This window comes from Triticum urartu, chromosome 3A, assembly GCF_056163025.1.
Source record: "Triticum urartu cultivar PI428250 chromosome 3A, HENAU_Tu73, whole genome shotgun sequence".
In the NCBI taxonomy this organism is placed as follows: Eukaryota; Viridiplantae; Streptophyta; class Magnoliopsida; order Poales; family Poaceae; genus Triticum; species Triticum urartu.
Window position 1 is genome coordinate 512,729,826 of NC_141875.1, and position 14,244 is coordinate 512,744,069.

General features: G+C 57.2%; 1 protein-coding gene across 1 annotated transcript in view; it reads left to right on the plus strand.

Moving 5' to 3' along the window:
- Window positions 1–6,854: 6,854 nt before the first annotated feature.
- LOC147980319 (uncharacterized) overlaps window positions 6,855–14,244 on the plus strand; it is a 55,098-nt gene continuing 47,708 nt past the window's right edge. The window contains exon 1 of the mRNA XM_087515556.1: window positions 6,855–7,831. Coding sequence (XP_087371682.1) covers window positions 6,855–7,831 — 977 coding nt within the window. The remainder of the gene's footprint in view (window positions 7,832–14,244) is intronic.

A 14,244-nucleotide genomic window follows, 5' to 3' on the forward strand; every position in this document is an offset into this window, starting at 1 on the left:
TGATGATCATATCAATCTTGGAACCACTTCCAACACACATCGTCACTTTACCCTTAACTAGTCTCTGTTCATTCTTCAACTCCCGTTTCGAGTTACTACTCTTAGCAAATGAACCAGTATCAAATACCGAGGGGTTGCTACAAACACTAGTAAAATACACATCAATAATCTGTATATCAAATATACCTTTGTTCACTTTGCCATCCTTCTTATCCGCCAAATACTTGGGGTAGTTCCGCTTCCAGTGACCAGTCCCTTTGCAGTAGAAGCACTTAGTCTCAGGCTTAGGACCAGACTTGGGCTTCTTCACTTGAGCAGCAACTTGCTTGCCGTTTTTCTTGAAGTTCCCTTTCTTTCCCTTTGCCCTTTTCTTAAAACTAGTGGTCTCATCAACACTTGATGCTCTTTCTTGATTTCTACCTTCATCGATTTCATCATCATGAAAAGCTCGGGAATCATTTACGTCATCCCTTGCATACTATAGTTCATCACGAAGTTCTAGTAACTCGGTGATAGTGACTAGAGAACTTTGTCAATTACTCTCTTATTTGGAAGATTAACTCCCACTTGATTCAAGCAATTGTAGTACTCAGACAATCTGAGCACATGCTCACTGGTTGAGCTATTCTCCTCCATCTTGTAGGAAAAGTACTGTCAGAGGTCTCATACCTCTCGACACGGGTATGAGTATGAAATACCAATTTCAACTCTTGGAACATCTTATATGCTCCATGGCATTCTAAACGTCTTTGAAGCCCCGATTCTAAGCCGTTAAGCATGGTGCACTAAACTATCAAGTAGTCATCATATTGAGCTAGCCAAACGTTCATAACGTCTGCATCTGCTCCTGCAATAGGTCAGTCACCTAGCGATGCATTAAGGACATAATTCTTCTGTGCAGCAATGAGGATAAAACTCAGATCACGGACCCAGTCCGCATCATTGCTACTATCATCTTTCAACTTAGTTTTCTCTTGGAACATATCTAAAATATAGGGAAGCAATAACACGAGCTATTGATCTACAACATAGATATGCAAATACTACCAGGACTAAGTTCATGATAAATTTAAGTTCAATTAATCATATTACTTAAGAACTCTCACTTAGAAAGACATCCCTCTAATCTTCTAAATGATCACATGATCCAAATCAACTAAACCATAACCGATCATCACGTAAAATGGAGTAGTTTTCAATGGTCAACATCATTATGTTGATCATATCTATTATATGATTCACGCTCAACCTTTCGGTCTCCGGTGTTCCGAGGCCATATCTGCATATGCTAGGCTCGTCAAGTTTAACCTGAGTATTCTGCGTGTGCAAAACTGGCTTGCACCCGTTGTCGATGGACGTAGAGCTTATCACACCCGATCATCACGTGGTGTCTGGGCACGACGAACTTTGGCAATGGTGCATACTCAGGGAGAACACTTTTATCTTGAAATTTAGTGAGAGATCATCTTATAATGCTACCGTCAATTAAAGCAAGATAAGATGCATAAAAGATAAACATCACATGCAATCAAAATATGTGACATGATATGGTCATCATCATCTTGTGCCTTTGATCTCCATCTCCAAAACATCGTCATGATTTCCATCGTCACCGGCATGACACCATGATCTCCATCATCTTGATCTATATCAATGTGTCGTCACATGGTCGTCTCGCCAACTATTGCTCTTACAACTATTGCTATCGCATAGCGATAATTGTAAAGCAATTATTTGGCGCTTGCATCTTATGCAATAAAGAGACAACCATAAGGCTTCTGCTAGTTGCCAATAACTTCAACGAAACATGATCATCTTATACAACAACTTATGTCTCATCACGTCTTGACTATATCACATCACAACATGCCCTGCAAAAACAAGTTAGACGTCCTCTACTTTGTTGTTGCAAGTTTTACGTGGCTGCTACGGGCTGAGCAAGAACCGTTCTTACCTACGCATCAAAGCCACAATGATAGTTTGTCAAGTTGGTGCTGTTTTAACCTTCTCAAGGACCGGGCGTAGCCACACTCGGTTCAACTAAAGCTGGAGAAACTGACACCCGCTAGTCACCTGTGTGCATGGCACGGCGGTAAAACCAGTCTCACGTAAGCGTACGTGTAATGTCGGTCCGGGCCGCTTCATCCAACAATACCGCCGAACCATAGTATGACATGCTGGTAATCAGTATGACTTATATCGCCCACAACTCACTTGTGTTCTACTCGTGCACAACATCAACGCATAAAACCTAGGCTCGGATGCCACTGTTGGGGAACATAGTAATTTCAAAAAAATTCCTACGCACACGCAAGATCATGGTGATGCATAGCAACGAGAGGGGAGAGTGTTGTCTATGTACCCTCGTAGACCGTTCGCGGAAGCGTTATATCAACGCGGTTGATGTAGTCGTACGTCTTCATGTCCGACCGATCCAAGTATCGAAAGCACGACACCTCCGAGTTCTACACACGTTCGTCTCGGTGACGTCCTCGCCTTCTCGATCCAGCAAGAGGGGCAAAGTAGTAGATGAGTTCCGGCAGCACGATGGCGTGGTGACGGTGTTGGTGAAGAACAATCTCCGCAGGGCTTCGCCTAAGCACTACGAAAACTATGACGGAGGATAAACTAGAGGGGACGGGGTTGCCGGCACACGGCTTGGTGTTTCTTGATGTGTCTTTGGTGCTAGCCCTACCCCTCTATTTATATGTTGAGCCCTGGGGTCGAAACTTGGAGTAAAAGCCTCGTCAAAGTCGGTTTCACCCAAAAGGTAAGAGTCCTTCTCGGACTCCAGGGCTAGACGCCAGGGTTCCCGGCGTCTACCCCCTAGATGCCAGGGTTGCTGGCGTCTAGCCTCTGGTCTCCACAAAACTTCCTTTTGCACTTTCCAAAAGCCGCGTGGGCTTTCCCCTTTGGCCCAGATAAAGTGTTCTCGTGCCCAAACATTTCGAGAAACATCCGGAACCCCTTCCGGTGAATTCCGGAACACTTCCGGAGATCAAACACTACTATCCCATATATCAAACTTTATCTCCAGACCATTCTGGAGTTCCTCGTCATGTCCGTGATCTCATCCCGGACTCCGAACAACATTCGGTCATCAACATACATAACTCATATAGTACTATATCGTCAATGAACGTTAAGTGTGCGGACCCTACGGGTTCGAGAACTATGTAGACATGACCGAGACACCTCTCTGGTCAATAACCAATAGCGGGACCTGGATGCCCATATTGGCTCCTACATATTCTACGAAGATCTTATCGGCCAGACCGCATAACAACATACGTTGTTCCCTTTGTCATCAGTATGTTACTTGCCCGAGATTCGATGGTCGGTATCTCGATATCTAGTTCAATCTCGTTACCGGCAAGTCTCTTTACTCGTTCCGTAACACATCATCCCGCAACTAACTCATTAGTTGCAATGCTTGCAAGGCTTATAGTGATGTGCATTACCGAGTGGGCCCAGAGATACCTCTCCGACAATTGGAGTGACAAATCCTAATCTTGAAATATGCCAACCCAACAAGTACCTTTGGAGACACCTATAGAGCACCTTTATAATCACCCAGTTATGTTGTGACGTTTGGTGGCACACAAAGTGTTCCTCCGGTAAACGGTAGTTGCATAATCTCATAGTCATAGGAACATGTATAAGTCATGAAGAAAGCAATAGCAACAAACTAAACGATCAAGTGCTATGCTAACGGAATGGGTCAAGTCAATCACATCATTCTCCTAATGATGTGATCCCATTAATCAAATGACAACTCATGTCTATGGTTAGGAAACATAACCATCTTTGATCAACGAGCTAGTCAAGTAGAGGCATACTAGTGACACTCTGTTTGTCTATGTATGCACACATGTATTATGTTTCTGGTTAATACAATTCTAGCATGAATAATAAACATTTATCATGATATAAGGAAATAAATAATAACTTTATTATTGCCTCTAGGGCATATTTCCTTCAAAGGGAGACAACAACGGCCAATTTGAAAGGGGACAACTAGTACAACTTATCCTGACAAAAGCGGTCTTCGCCTGCAAAAGGCTCTAGTGATGACGCCGTCTCGGGCTCCATGGTGACCTCCGTCTTGCCGTCCTTCTGGTCTTGGTCTCGTTGCACCAATATCGAAACCTTTGCTTGATGCCTCGGTACTCCGCGCCTGCGCTTGCCCCCTGGGCACCAAAGAGGAAGCAAGGACACTGCGCGCTGGCGCCCGCCTGGCGCGTGCTTGGTCTCAATCGTCATGGCTCACGTCAAGTGACGTTGCGAGGTTTGCCTTGCCTTGATCTCTCCGCCCCTCGCGAGCTTGCCTGGCGAGGCCGCTCCTGAGGAGGTCTTGTGTCGTCCTCCTCGCGAGGCTTGGCCCCTCGCGAGGGTCTTGAATGCCTTGATGATAAAGATGGCCCATACAGACCCGCTAGCCCTGCCACGCCATGGGCCGCAGGCAGGAAAGTCTGGGACCCCTGAGGAAGTCCTGGATTAGGGGGTCTCCGGACAGCCAGACTATATCCTTTGGCCGGACTGTTGGACCATGAATATACAAGATCGAAGACTTCGTCCCGTGTCCGGATGGGACTCTCCTTGGCGTGGAAGGCAAGCTAGGAAATACGGATATGTAGATCTCCTACCTTGTAACCGACCTTGTGTAACCCTAGCCCCCCTCCGGTGTCTATATAAACCGGAGGGTTTAGTCCGTAGGACAACATACAATCATACCATAGGCTAGCTTCTAGGGTTTAGCCTCTACGATCTCGTGGTAGATCAACTCTTGTAATACTCATATCATCAAGAACAATCAAGGAGGACGTAGGGTATTACCTCCATCAAGAGGGCCCGAACCTGGGTAAACATCGTGTCCCCTGCCGCATGTTACCATCCGCCTTAGACGCACAGTTCGGGACCCCCTACCCGAGATCCGCCGGTTTTGGCACCGACATTTGTCGGCGTTCTGGGAATGGGGGTCCCCAGACTTGCCTGCCTACAGCGTGGCTCATAGGGGGGCCCAGCACGGCTCATCTTCACCACCACAAACCCAAGACCCTCGCGAGGGGCCAAGCCTCGTGGGGCGGACGACGCGGAGCTTCCTCAGGCACGGCCTCGTCAGGCTGGTTCACGAGGAGGCGGAGAGATGAAGGCGGGGTACCTCACGAGGTGCCCGTGACGCAAGCCATGACGACTTAGGGCGCCAGGCTGGTGCCAGCCCGCGCAGCGTCCTCCTTTCCTCTTTGGTGCAAAGGGGGCAAGCGCAGCCGCGGAGTACCGAGGCATTAGGCAAAGGTTGCCATTTCGGTGCAACGAGACCAAGACCAGGAGGACTACGAGACAGAGGTCATCGTGGAGCCCAAGACGGCGTCATCACCAGAGCTTTGCGCAGGCGAAGACTACTTTTGTCAGGATAGCTGATACTTGCTGTCCCCCTTCAAATTAGCCCGCCATTGTTGGCTCCCTTCCCGCTCGATATTTGGGAAGAGGACCAGGGCCTCTATAAATAGGACCAGCCACCCACATAGGGAGGGGGTTCGGTCGGTTTTGCTGGAGGCAGAGAGAGAGAGAAGGTGACTGAACTCCTCCGAGCAGTTCATCGCCCTAGCCAAGAACAGACCCTCGTGAGGCTGTTCTCCCTTGTATTGTTCATCATCATCATCCCAAGAGGCAATCCACCACACCACACACTGGAGTAGGGTATTACACCACAACGGTGGCCCGAACCAGTATAAATCCTGTGTCTCTTGTGTTGTTCTTTTCGTAGTTTTAGATCCTAGCATGGCGGAGGGGTGCAGGTAGGTAGGAGGCGAAATCTCCGCGTGCACCCCAGTGTTCGAACCTCAAGGGTCTGCCGAAACCCGAAATCCGACATTTGGCGCGCCATGTAGGGGTGCGCCGGAATTCGTCTTCCACCACCCCGTTCTCCTCCGACCATCTCGCCCATGTCTGACGCTCGTCGGGCCCGCGCCGAGCGCTGGGCCGCACTCGCTTCCCGCGTCGCCCAGACAGCCCCTGTCGGCGGGCGTCCACACCGTTCCCCGTCACCTGCCGTCAACGCCGCCACCGGCCCGGCGGGGGACGAGCAGCAAGCATCGTCCCAGCATCCGTCCGTGCGGCAAGACGGCCGCACCGCAACTCCCTCGCTCGCCCCGGCTGGATCTTCGTCCCGCGCGCTTCGCGCGCCCATGGAGGCTCGGGCCGCGCTCATCGCGGCAAACGAGCTCCTGCGCTACCGTCCCGTCGACGACGTCTACGAAGAATGGCTCGACCGCGTCACCGAGCTTGTTCGTGCCGTAGGGGGCTCTCCTGCGCCGTCCGTTCCGCTACACCGAACCCCGCTGCGCGCGGGCGATGAGGCTCCGGCGGCGCCCCGGCCGCCTCCCCCTCAAGAAGAGGCCATGGATCCAAGGCGCGTGGCCCCTGGGCGGAACCCGCTCCGTCAGGCGCCAGCGCGGCAAGAACAGAGCTGCCAAGAAGTCCCTCGCCCGCCAGAAGCTGCCCGGGCGCTCCCTGCTCCAGCACGTCGCGACCATCCTCCTGCTCCAGCGCGTGGGGACATGCAAGACCAAGCTCCCCGTCACCCAAGGCCTCCCGTGGCCACAGCAGGCTGCCGCGTCTTCACCACCGAACTACGCAGTGTCGCGTGGCCCGGCAAGTTCAAGCCAGACTTGCCTCCTCGCTACGACGGCACGGCTGACCCTGCAGAGTCCCTCCAGCTCCATGAGCTGGGCATCGAAGCTGCCAACGGAGACGAGAAGGTCATGGCGAATTGGTTCCCCATGGCACTCAAGGACGGGGCCCACACCTGGCTCCTGAACCTGGCTCCAGGCACAATCTCCTCTTGGGACGAGATGCGCACCCGCTTCATCGCCAACTTCCAAGGCACTCGCGACCGGCCACCCGCCGTGAGCGACATGCGCCGCATCAAGCAACAACCCGGGGAGACCCTGGAGAAGTACATCCAGCGCTTCAACAACGCACGCCTCAAGATTCCCAAGGTGACTGAGGAGGCCATCATCTCGGCCTTCTCCGATGGCGTGCGCGATGTCAAGATGAAGGAGGAGCTGGCGATGCATGAAGACCTGTGCACTTCCTTGGAGCTGTTCAACTTGGCGAACAAGTGCGCCAGGGCTGAGGAAGGGCGTCTCTCCCTCCTCGAGCTGCCTGCCGCAGACCCAGAGGAGAAGAAGCTCAAGGCCAAGGATGTGAAGCGCAAGGGGGCTGCCGTGCTCGCGGCAGAACCAGACACCAAGCGGGGCAGAGATCAGCCCGAACCTTCCAAGGGCAGCCGGTACTGTGTGTACCACGACCTCCACACCCACAACACCAACGAATGTCAAGAACTCCGAGCCGTGCGAGAAGGAAGGATCGGCCGCCGCCCCGACCGCGGTGACCGGGGCTACGGTCGAGGAGGAGGAAGGAACGCAGGACACTGGGAGGACCGTGGCCCGCGCCAAGGGTGGCGCGACCAACCTTGCGAGGATCGCTGGCAAGACCCGCCTCGCGAGAGAGGATGGAGGGATCAACCTCGCGAGGGAGACTGGAGGGATCAGCCTCACGAGGATCGCCCGCAAGGCAACACAGGCCTCCCACCGCTGCCGCCGCAGCCAAGGAGAAACGAGGACCACCACCAGGATGAGGAGGCTGGGGGCTTCCAGGAGCCGCGCACGATCGCCTGCATCCTAGGCGAGGCTCAAGCCCCAACCTCTCAACGCATCTTCAAGCAGTTCGCCCGCGAAGTGAATGCAGTCCTCCCCAGGCTCGAAGCCACGCGCCCCCTCAGGTGGTCGGCGTGCGCCATCACGTTCAGCTCAGCAGATCAGCTCGAGTGTGCGGCTACAGCCAGAGTCCTCCCGATGCTTTGTTCCCCAATCATCAGCAATGTGGTGGTCACCAAGACCCTCATCGATGGAGGGGCAGGGCTCAACGTCCTGTCCGTGGAGACGTTCAACAACCTCCAAGTGCCCTACAGCCAGCTTCAACCAACCAAGCCTGTCTCCGGTATCACCGATGGCTCCACGGTCCCGATTGGGCAGGTCCGCCTCCCTGTCACCTTCGGGGCATGCGACAACTACCGCACCGAGCTCATCGACTTCGACGTCGCCCACATTCGCCTACCGTACAACGCCATCCTTGGGTACCCAGCGCTGGCCAAGTTCATCGCCGTAACTCACCACGGCTACAACGTCCTCAAGATGCCAGGAAGCGGTGGAGTCTTCATGGTGCCGTGTGAAGAGAAGGACGCGGTGTGTTCCTTGGAACGAGCCTTTCAGGCCGCATCACTGGAAGACCCGGATCGCGGAAGCAGGAGGCTTCCCGAGGTCGCCCCCAAGAAGAAGAAGACATCGTCCGGCCCGGCCCCTCAGGAGGCAGGCCCCTCTGGGCCCGCGCCTGCCTAGGGGGAACCTCCCTCCATCGCATAGGAAAGCGCGCCCAGCGCCCTCCTCAGGCAGGGCTCGGGGGCTCTCCCCTGGAGGGCCACCGACCTGGCTAGGGTCACGAGGGAGGCGCTTGGGCACGACATGGAGGCGTGTTTTGAAGCACGTTTCCCTCAAGAAGGAGCAAGGCAAGGAGATCTAGACCCTCAGGAGTTCGTCAGCAAAGCCATTCAGGAGCTACAGGAGTCAAGAGTCATGAGAGGCGGCCGTCGCCTACCAGCAGTGGCCCCCATCCAGGCGAGGATGGCGGGCTGCGCGTCTGCATCGATGTACCGGGGCTCAACCAAATCGCCTCCCTGGAGCGCCTCTGGCCCTCGCGGGTGGGGCGCTGTAGAGGTCCACCCCACAGCTACGTTTGCATGCCTTACGGTTTGCCGAGCGCGGCTGACATGTACCAGCGCCTCATGAGGGGCATCGCGGAGGCACGAGAGGCCAGGCGTTCCGCAGCCCTGGCAGAGATGGAGATGGCCCGCGAGCAGCCGCCAGCGCCTCCGTAGCCTCCCGAGGCCCCTGGGCCTGGGGGCTCATGAGGATCGGCTTCCGCAGCCCACCGAGTCTGCTACACCAACACCCCTTCGTCTTCAGCGTCATCAGATGACATCTTTCGAGTTTTACTTCTAACTGGGAGCGCCCCCAGGGCTGGATTATTCCCAGGCCGCGTGGGTCCGTCCCTGCGGCGTGTATCCCTTTTATTCCATGTTATCAGCTTACCTTGTTGGGGGCGCCCCTCAGGCCGCATGATCCCCAAGCCGCTCGGGCCAGGCCCAGTGGCATGTATCCCATTTGCATTTATTTCCGATTATGCGTTAAACCCACCATGCATGATTATTCGATGCCGGTCCATGGCACCTCTTCTTCTCCATGCCGACCACTTGCACGTTAAAGGGGGGGGTACCTGAGCATCGCGACTCAGGGCTCTTACTGGCTCTCCAGCCCTCACCCTCTGGCCTTGTCCATGGCATCGCGACCTGACATACTAGCGACGGCTGAGACCAGCTCGAGGGCCGGGACCCGAGGACGTAGAGTGCAGGCATCTAACCAAATTTGCAGGGACACACCACAAGATAAGGCCAAGTGCCAGGCGCAACCCGCCTAGATGTAGGGCCCGCGAGTCCTGCGCCGGCTCACGGGTGCCCAGATACACCTCGCCAGGCCCTACCGTGCCAGCCATGTGTCAGGGCGGGGCTGTACACGCCCCGGGGGCTCCTCCCGGAGGGGCCCCCCTCCCACGTACCAGTGGAAGCACCATGCTCCGCGCTGGCTGACGACACTGCCGAGGAGCGGCTATGCCCGTACACATACGGTAGCACTATGCTCCGCGCTGGTGATAAACAACTGAGGGTGGCCCCCGGGCCGCATCAACCTCAGGGAGCCCAGAGCTCAGTGTCTAGCCTCATCGTAACGCCTCCCCTCGAGAGTACCGCACGAGGGGGCTGGGCACGGGGGCTGCGCCTGGGTTACACCCAGACGCACGCCGCCCAGCCAGGTCCCCCTGGGCCTAGTTCATCGCGCGTCTCTCCCCGAGCGGAGCCAAGGTACGAAGGCCGTTTGAGCGTCATGGGGGACTCCCGAGCATCGCGACTCAGGAGCCTAACTGGTCACGTAGCCCCTCACTCCGTGGCCCCGTCCTGGTTTCCAGTCGGGACCATCGCTGGGTGAGGCACGCGCGCGGCCGGGCTCTGCAGATGTAGAATGGTGGATCCACCCACATCATACCTCCCTACTTGCTGGTCATGCGTCAAGGGGGACTCCTGAGCATCGCGACTTAGGGGCCTAACTGGTCACGTAGCCCCTCACTCCGTGGCCCCGTCCTGGTTTCCGGTCGGGACCATCGCTGGGTGAGGCACGTGCGCGGCCGGGCTCTGCAGACGTAGAACGGTAGATCCACCCACATCACACCTCCCTACTTGCTGTTCGTGCGCCAAGGGGGACTCCTGAGCATCATGACTCAGGAGCCTAACTTGTCACGTAGCCCCTCACTCCTTGGTCCCGTCCTGGTTTCCGGTCGGGACTATTGCTGGGTGAGGTACGCGCGGGGCCGGGCTCTGCCAGCGTAGAACATAAGCAAGTAGGAAGGAAAAGCGCAAATTTCAAGGAATTCAAAAGCAAATATTATAGTCCACACTGTTATCCCAGTACCACACGCAAGTTTAAACGCCTCCCCGAGGCATGATACATGTGCAGGAATTAAAAGCAGGACAGGAGCCACGACGGAGTCACTTGGCGGCGGGGGAGCAGCGCGGAGTGGGTTCGCCTCACGGAGCAGCGGGGCCGGCAGCGCCTTGCTCCGGCTTGGTGCTGAAGGCCCGGAACTTCCCCAGCAAAGCTTCTGCGCGACCCTTCACGGCCTCGGCAGTGGCAGTGGCACGCTCGCCGCTCATTGGCTCCAGCAGGCTGTCGAGGTCAACGTCGGGATCGCGAAGGTAGATGTGGGTGAGGACCCGCGTCAGTGCTGCAGAAGACAGGGCACGCGCCTCAGCCTCGGCCGTGGGGCTAAGGCCAAGGGTGACATCTTCAAGAGCATGAACCAGGAAGGGAAGCAGCTTGGCGGGGCCGTCCTCGGCGCCAGCCAGCGGGCTCTCCAGGCCGCTGTCGTAAAGCGTCCTCAGCGAGGAGCGAGCCTTCGCCTCCAACTCTGTGAAGGCCGCGCGGTCCTTGGCAAGAACCAGGGCCTTGCCGTCCAGCTCGGCCTTCCTTGCCCCCAACTCCTGCTCCAGCGCGCCTAGGCAGTCGCGGCGCTTCCTGAGCTTGTCCTCCCGGCCCTCGACGGCCGCCTCGCGAGCCTTCACGCCTTCTTCCTACTCTTGGCGAAGGCGGACCTCTTTTGCGAGCTGATCCCGCAGGCCTTGCAGCTCGTCCTCCAGCGCCTTGCAGCGACCACGGACGTCGACCACCTCCCCCAGGGCTGCATCACGAGCAGCCTTCGCCTCCAGGACGGCCTGCTTCTCCTCGTCGCATGCCGTCGAGGCCTGGACCAGCGCCGCCCAAATTGAGGCGTCGGAGCGAACCGATCCTGAAGCCAGCTCCAAGCGCCCGGCCACCACGCGGGGTTCGGCGCCAAGAAGATCCTAACATAGTCGGTCCAGCTCAGCAACAGCACGATCCAGAACGGCAGAAGGAGTCAGAGAGACAGCCGCCGGTGGAGTAGGAGGAGAAGGCGGCAACGCAGCTGCGGCATACTGAGGCGGAGTCTGCCGCGCCCCGACAGCTGTAGTGGCGGCGGCAGGCAAGAGCACCTCGGGAGCCACTTTGGCCATGGGGGCTGAGCTCGCCCCAGCTGGCTCAGCTAGGCCTCGCGAGGACGACCGGGCAGGAGAAGCCTATGCGTCACGGTCACCCTGCTTCGCGGGCAGAAGCGCCGCCACGGATGGAACCACGGGAGCCCCCTTCGGCTTCTTTGCTGCGGGCGCCAGCCTATCCAAAAGAATGCGGACGTCAAGCCTCAGAAGCAGAGCAAGAGATAAAGACAAGAATCGAATGCTTACGGGTCGTCGCCAGTGAGCTCAAGCGGCCTCCGACCAAATTTGAAGCCTGAAAGCCCGCTGGAAGGGTCAACCTCGGGAAGCTTGGAGGCGGAAGGTGCGTCTGCGGTTCGCCCCGGGGCCGGGGGAGACCCGCGGGAGATCAGCCCGGTCCTGTCCTTCTTCGGGATCGGGGGTGATCTCCTGCCGCCCTGCCCGTCATTGTCCTCGTCGTCGTCTTCGTCGTCATCCTCATCGTCATCGCTCGAAGAGAGGTGGAGAGCGTGGGACCTGCGCCGGGGGAGGGGAGCCCTCGAATCCCCGTCAGTCGCCTCGGAGTCAGGCCCTTTTCCCCGCTCCCCTGCTTCCTCCTCTTCGCTCGAGTCGCCGGAGGGCACGTCCACCGGTCCCTCGGGAGCTTCCAGGGGCACGGGCCCCTCCCCATTGAAGACGGGCATGGACTTCACTACCCGCTCCCAGTCGTTGCGGAGGAACAAGGGCGTAGGAGCGCCCTCCAGCCTCGCCACATTTCCCCCGACCAGAGATTGGAGAACCGCAACCAGGTCTCCGTCGGCCAAGGCTGCGGGGCTCGGACGGCGCCTCCACATTGGAAGTGAGTACTGCCGAAGCGGAGCCAGCCGGTGCTCCAGGAACTCCCTCAGCAGCGACGCACCGGTCAGCTTCGCCGCCGCCATGTCGGTCGGCCTCAGATCCGCGTCCATCTTCTCCAACACCATCTTCGCGCGGGGATCCGCGAGCTCCGCTCGACCCCAGTCGCTGGAGCTCGTGGGCTGCTCCGTTGGCAAGATCATCCGAGGGTGGATGCGCCTAGCATCCACCAAGATCCACTTGCTCCTGAAGCTCTCAATCCTTTTCCCAGGATTCGAGATGGCAATGGCGCCACTGTACGCGACGAAGCTCGCGCACGCGGAAGCAGGACCGCGGGAGGTCCGGAGGTAGAAGTAGTGGCGCAGCAAGGCCACTGAGGGCTGCACCCCAACGTGGGCCTCGCAATAATAAGCAAAGATTGCTAGGAGAAGGACGGAGTTGGGATGGAGATGCAGAGGCTGTAGCTTGTAATGGCGGAGGACAGAGAAGAAGAACTCAGAGAAGGGAGGCACCAGGCCAGCAACAATGGCACTTACGAAGAGCAGATAGAAGGTGCTCCTTTGACCCTCAGGGGTGGCGGAGCCGGCCTTGAACACCTTTGCCCCGTCGATGCCCCACGCCATCGCCATCCGGCACAACCGGGCAAGGCTCGCCTCTGACACGTTCGGCGAGTCCAGGGCAGACGAGTACCAAGCTGCGGCCGGGGGCTGACGAGGTGCCATGGCTCCCTAGGTCGCCCGGTCAGAGCGGATCTGGAAATTTCGGAGGAAGGAAGGAGAGGCACAAGAAAGGGGATCTGAGCAGCAACCGGGGAAAGCAAGAAGCAGGGCCTAGGCGGATGCCACTCCTTTATCAACTCGCGCGGTTGCTAAGGCGCCCACGTCCAGTCAACCGCCACGCGGCGCCCAAGGCCGCAGGCTATTAGGGCCTGCGACGCTTCGCTCTTGCCCTTCCGCCTCCCTGCACGGCCAAGTCCGGGCGCGCCTTGGGCCCGGGGGCTACTGTCGGCGTTCTAGGAATAGGGGTCCCCAGACTTGCCTGCCTGCGGCCTACGGCGTGGCTCAAAGGGGGGCCTAGCACAACCCATCTTCACCAACACAAGCCCAAGACCCTTGCGAGGGGCCAAGCCTCGCGGGGCAGACGACGCGGAGCTTCCTCAGGCACGGCCTCGTCAGGCTGGCTCACGAGGAGGCGGAGAGATCAAGGCGGGGTACCTCACGAGGTGCCCGTGATGCAAGCCATGACGACTCAGGGCGCCAGGCGGGTGCCAGCCCGCGCAGCGTCCTCCTTTCCTCTTTGGTGCAAAGGGGGCAAGCACAGCCGCGGAGTACCGAGGCATCAGGCAAAGGTTGCCATTTTGGTGCAACGAGATCAAGACCAAGAGGACTACGAGACGGAGGTCATCGTGGAGCCCAAGACGGCGTCATCACCAGAGCTTTGCGCAGGCGAAGACTACTTTTGTCAGGGATAGCTGATACTTGCTGTCCCCCTTCAAATTAGCCCGCCATTGTTGGCTCCCTTCCCGCTCTATATTTGGGAAGAGGACCAGGGCCTCTATAAATAGGACCAGCCACCCACATAGGGAGGGGGTTCGATCGGTTTTGCTGGAGGCAGAGAGAGAGAGAATGTGACTGAACTCCTCCGAGCAGTTCATCACCCTAGCCAAGAACAGACCCTCGCGAGGCTGTTCTCCCTTTTATTGTTCATCATCATCAGCCCAAGAGGCATTCCAC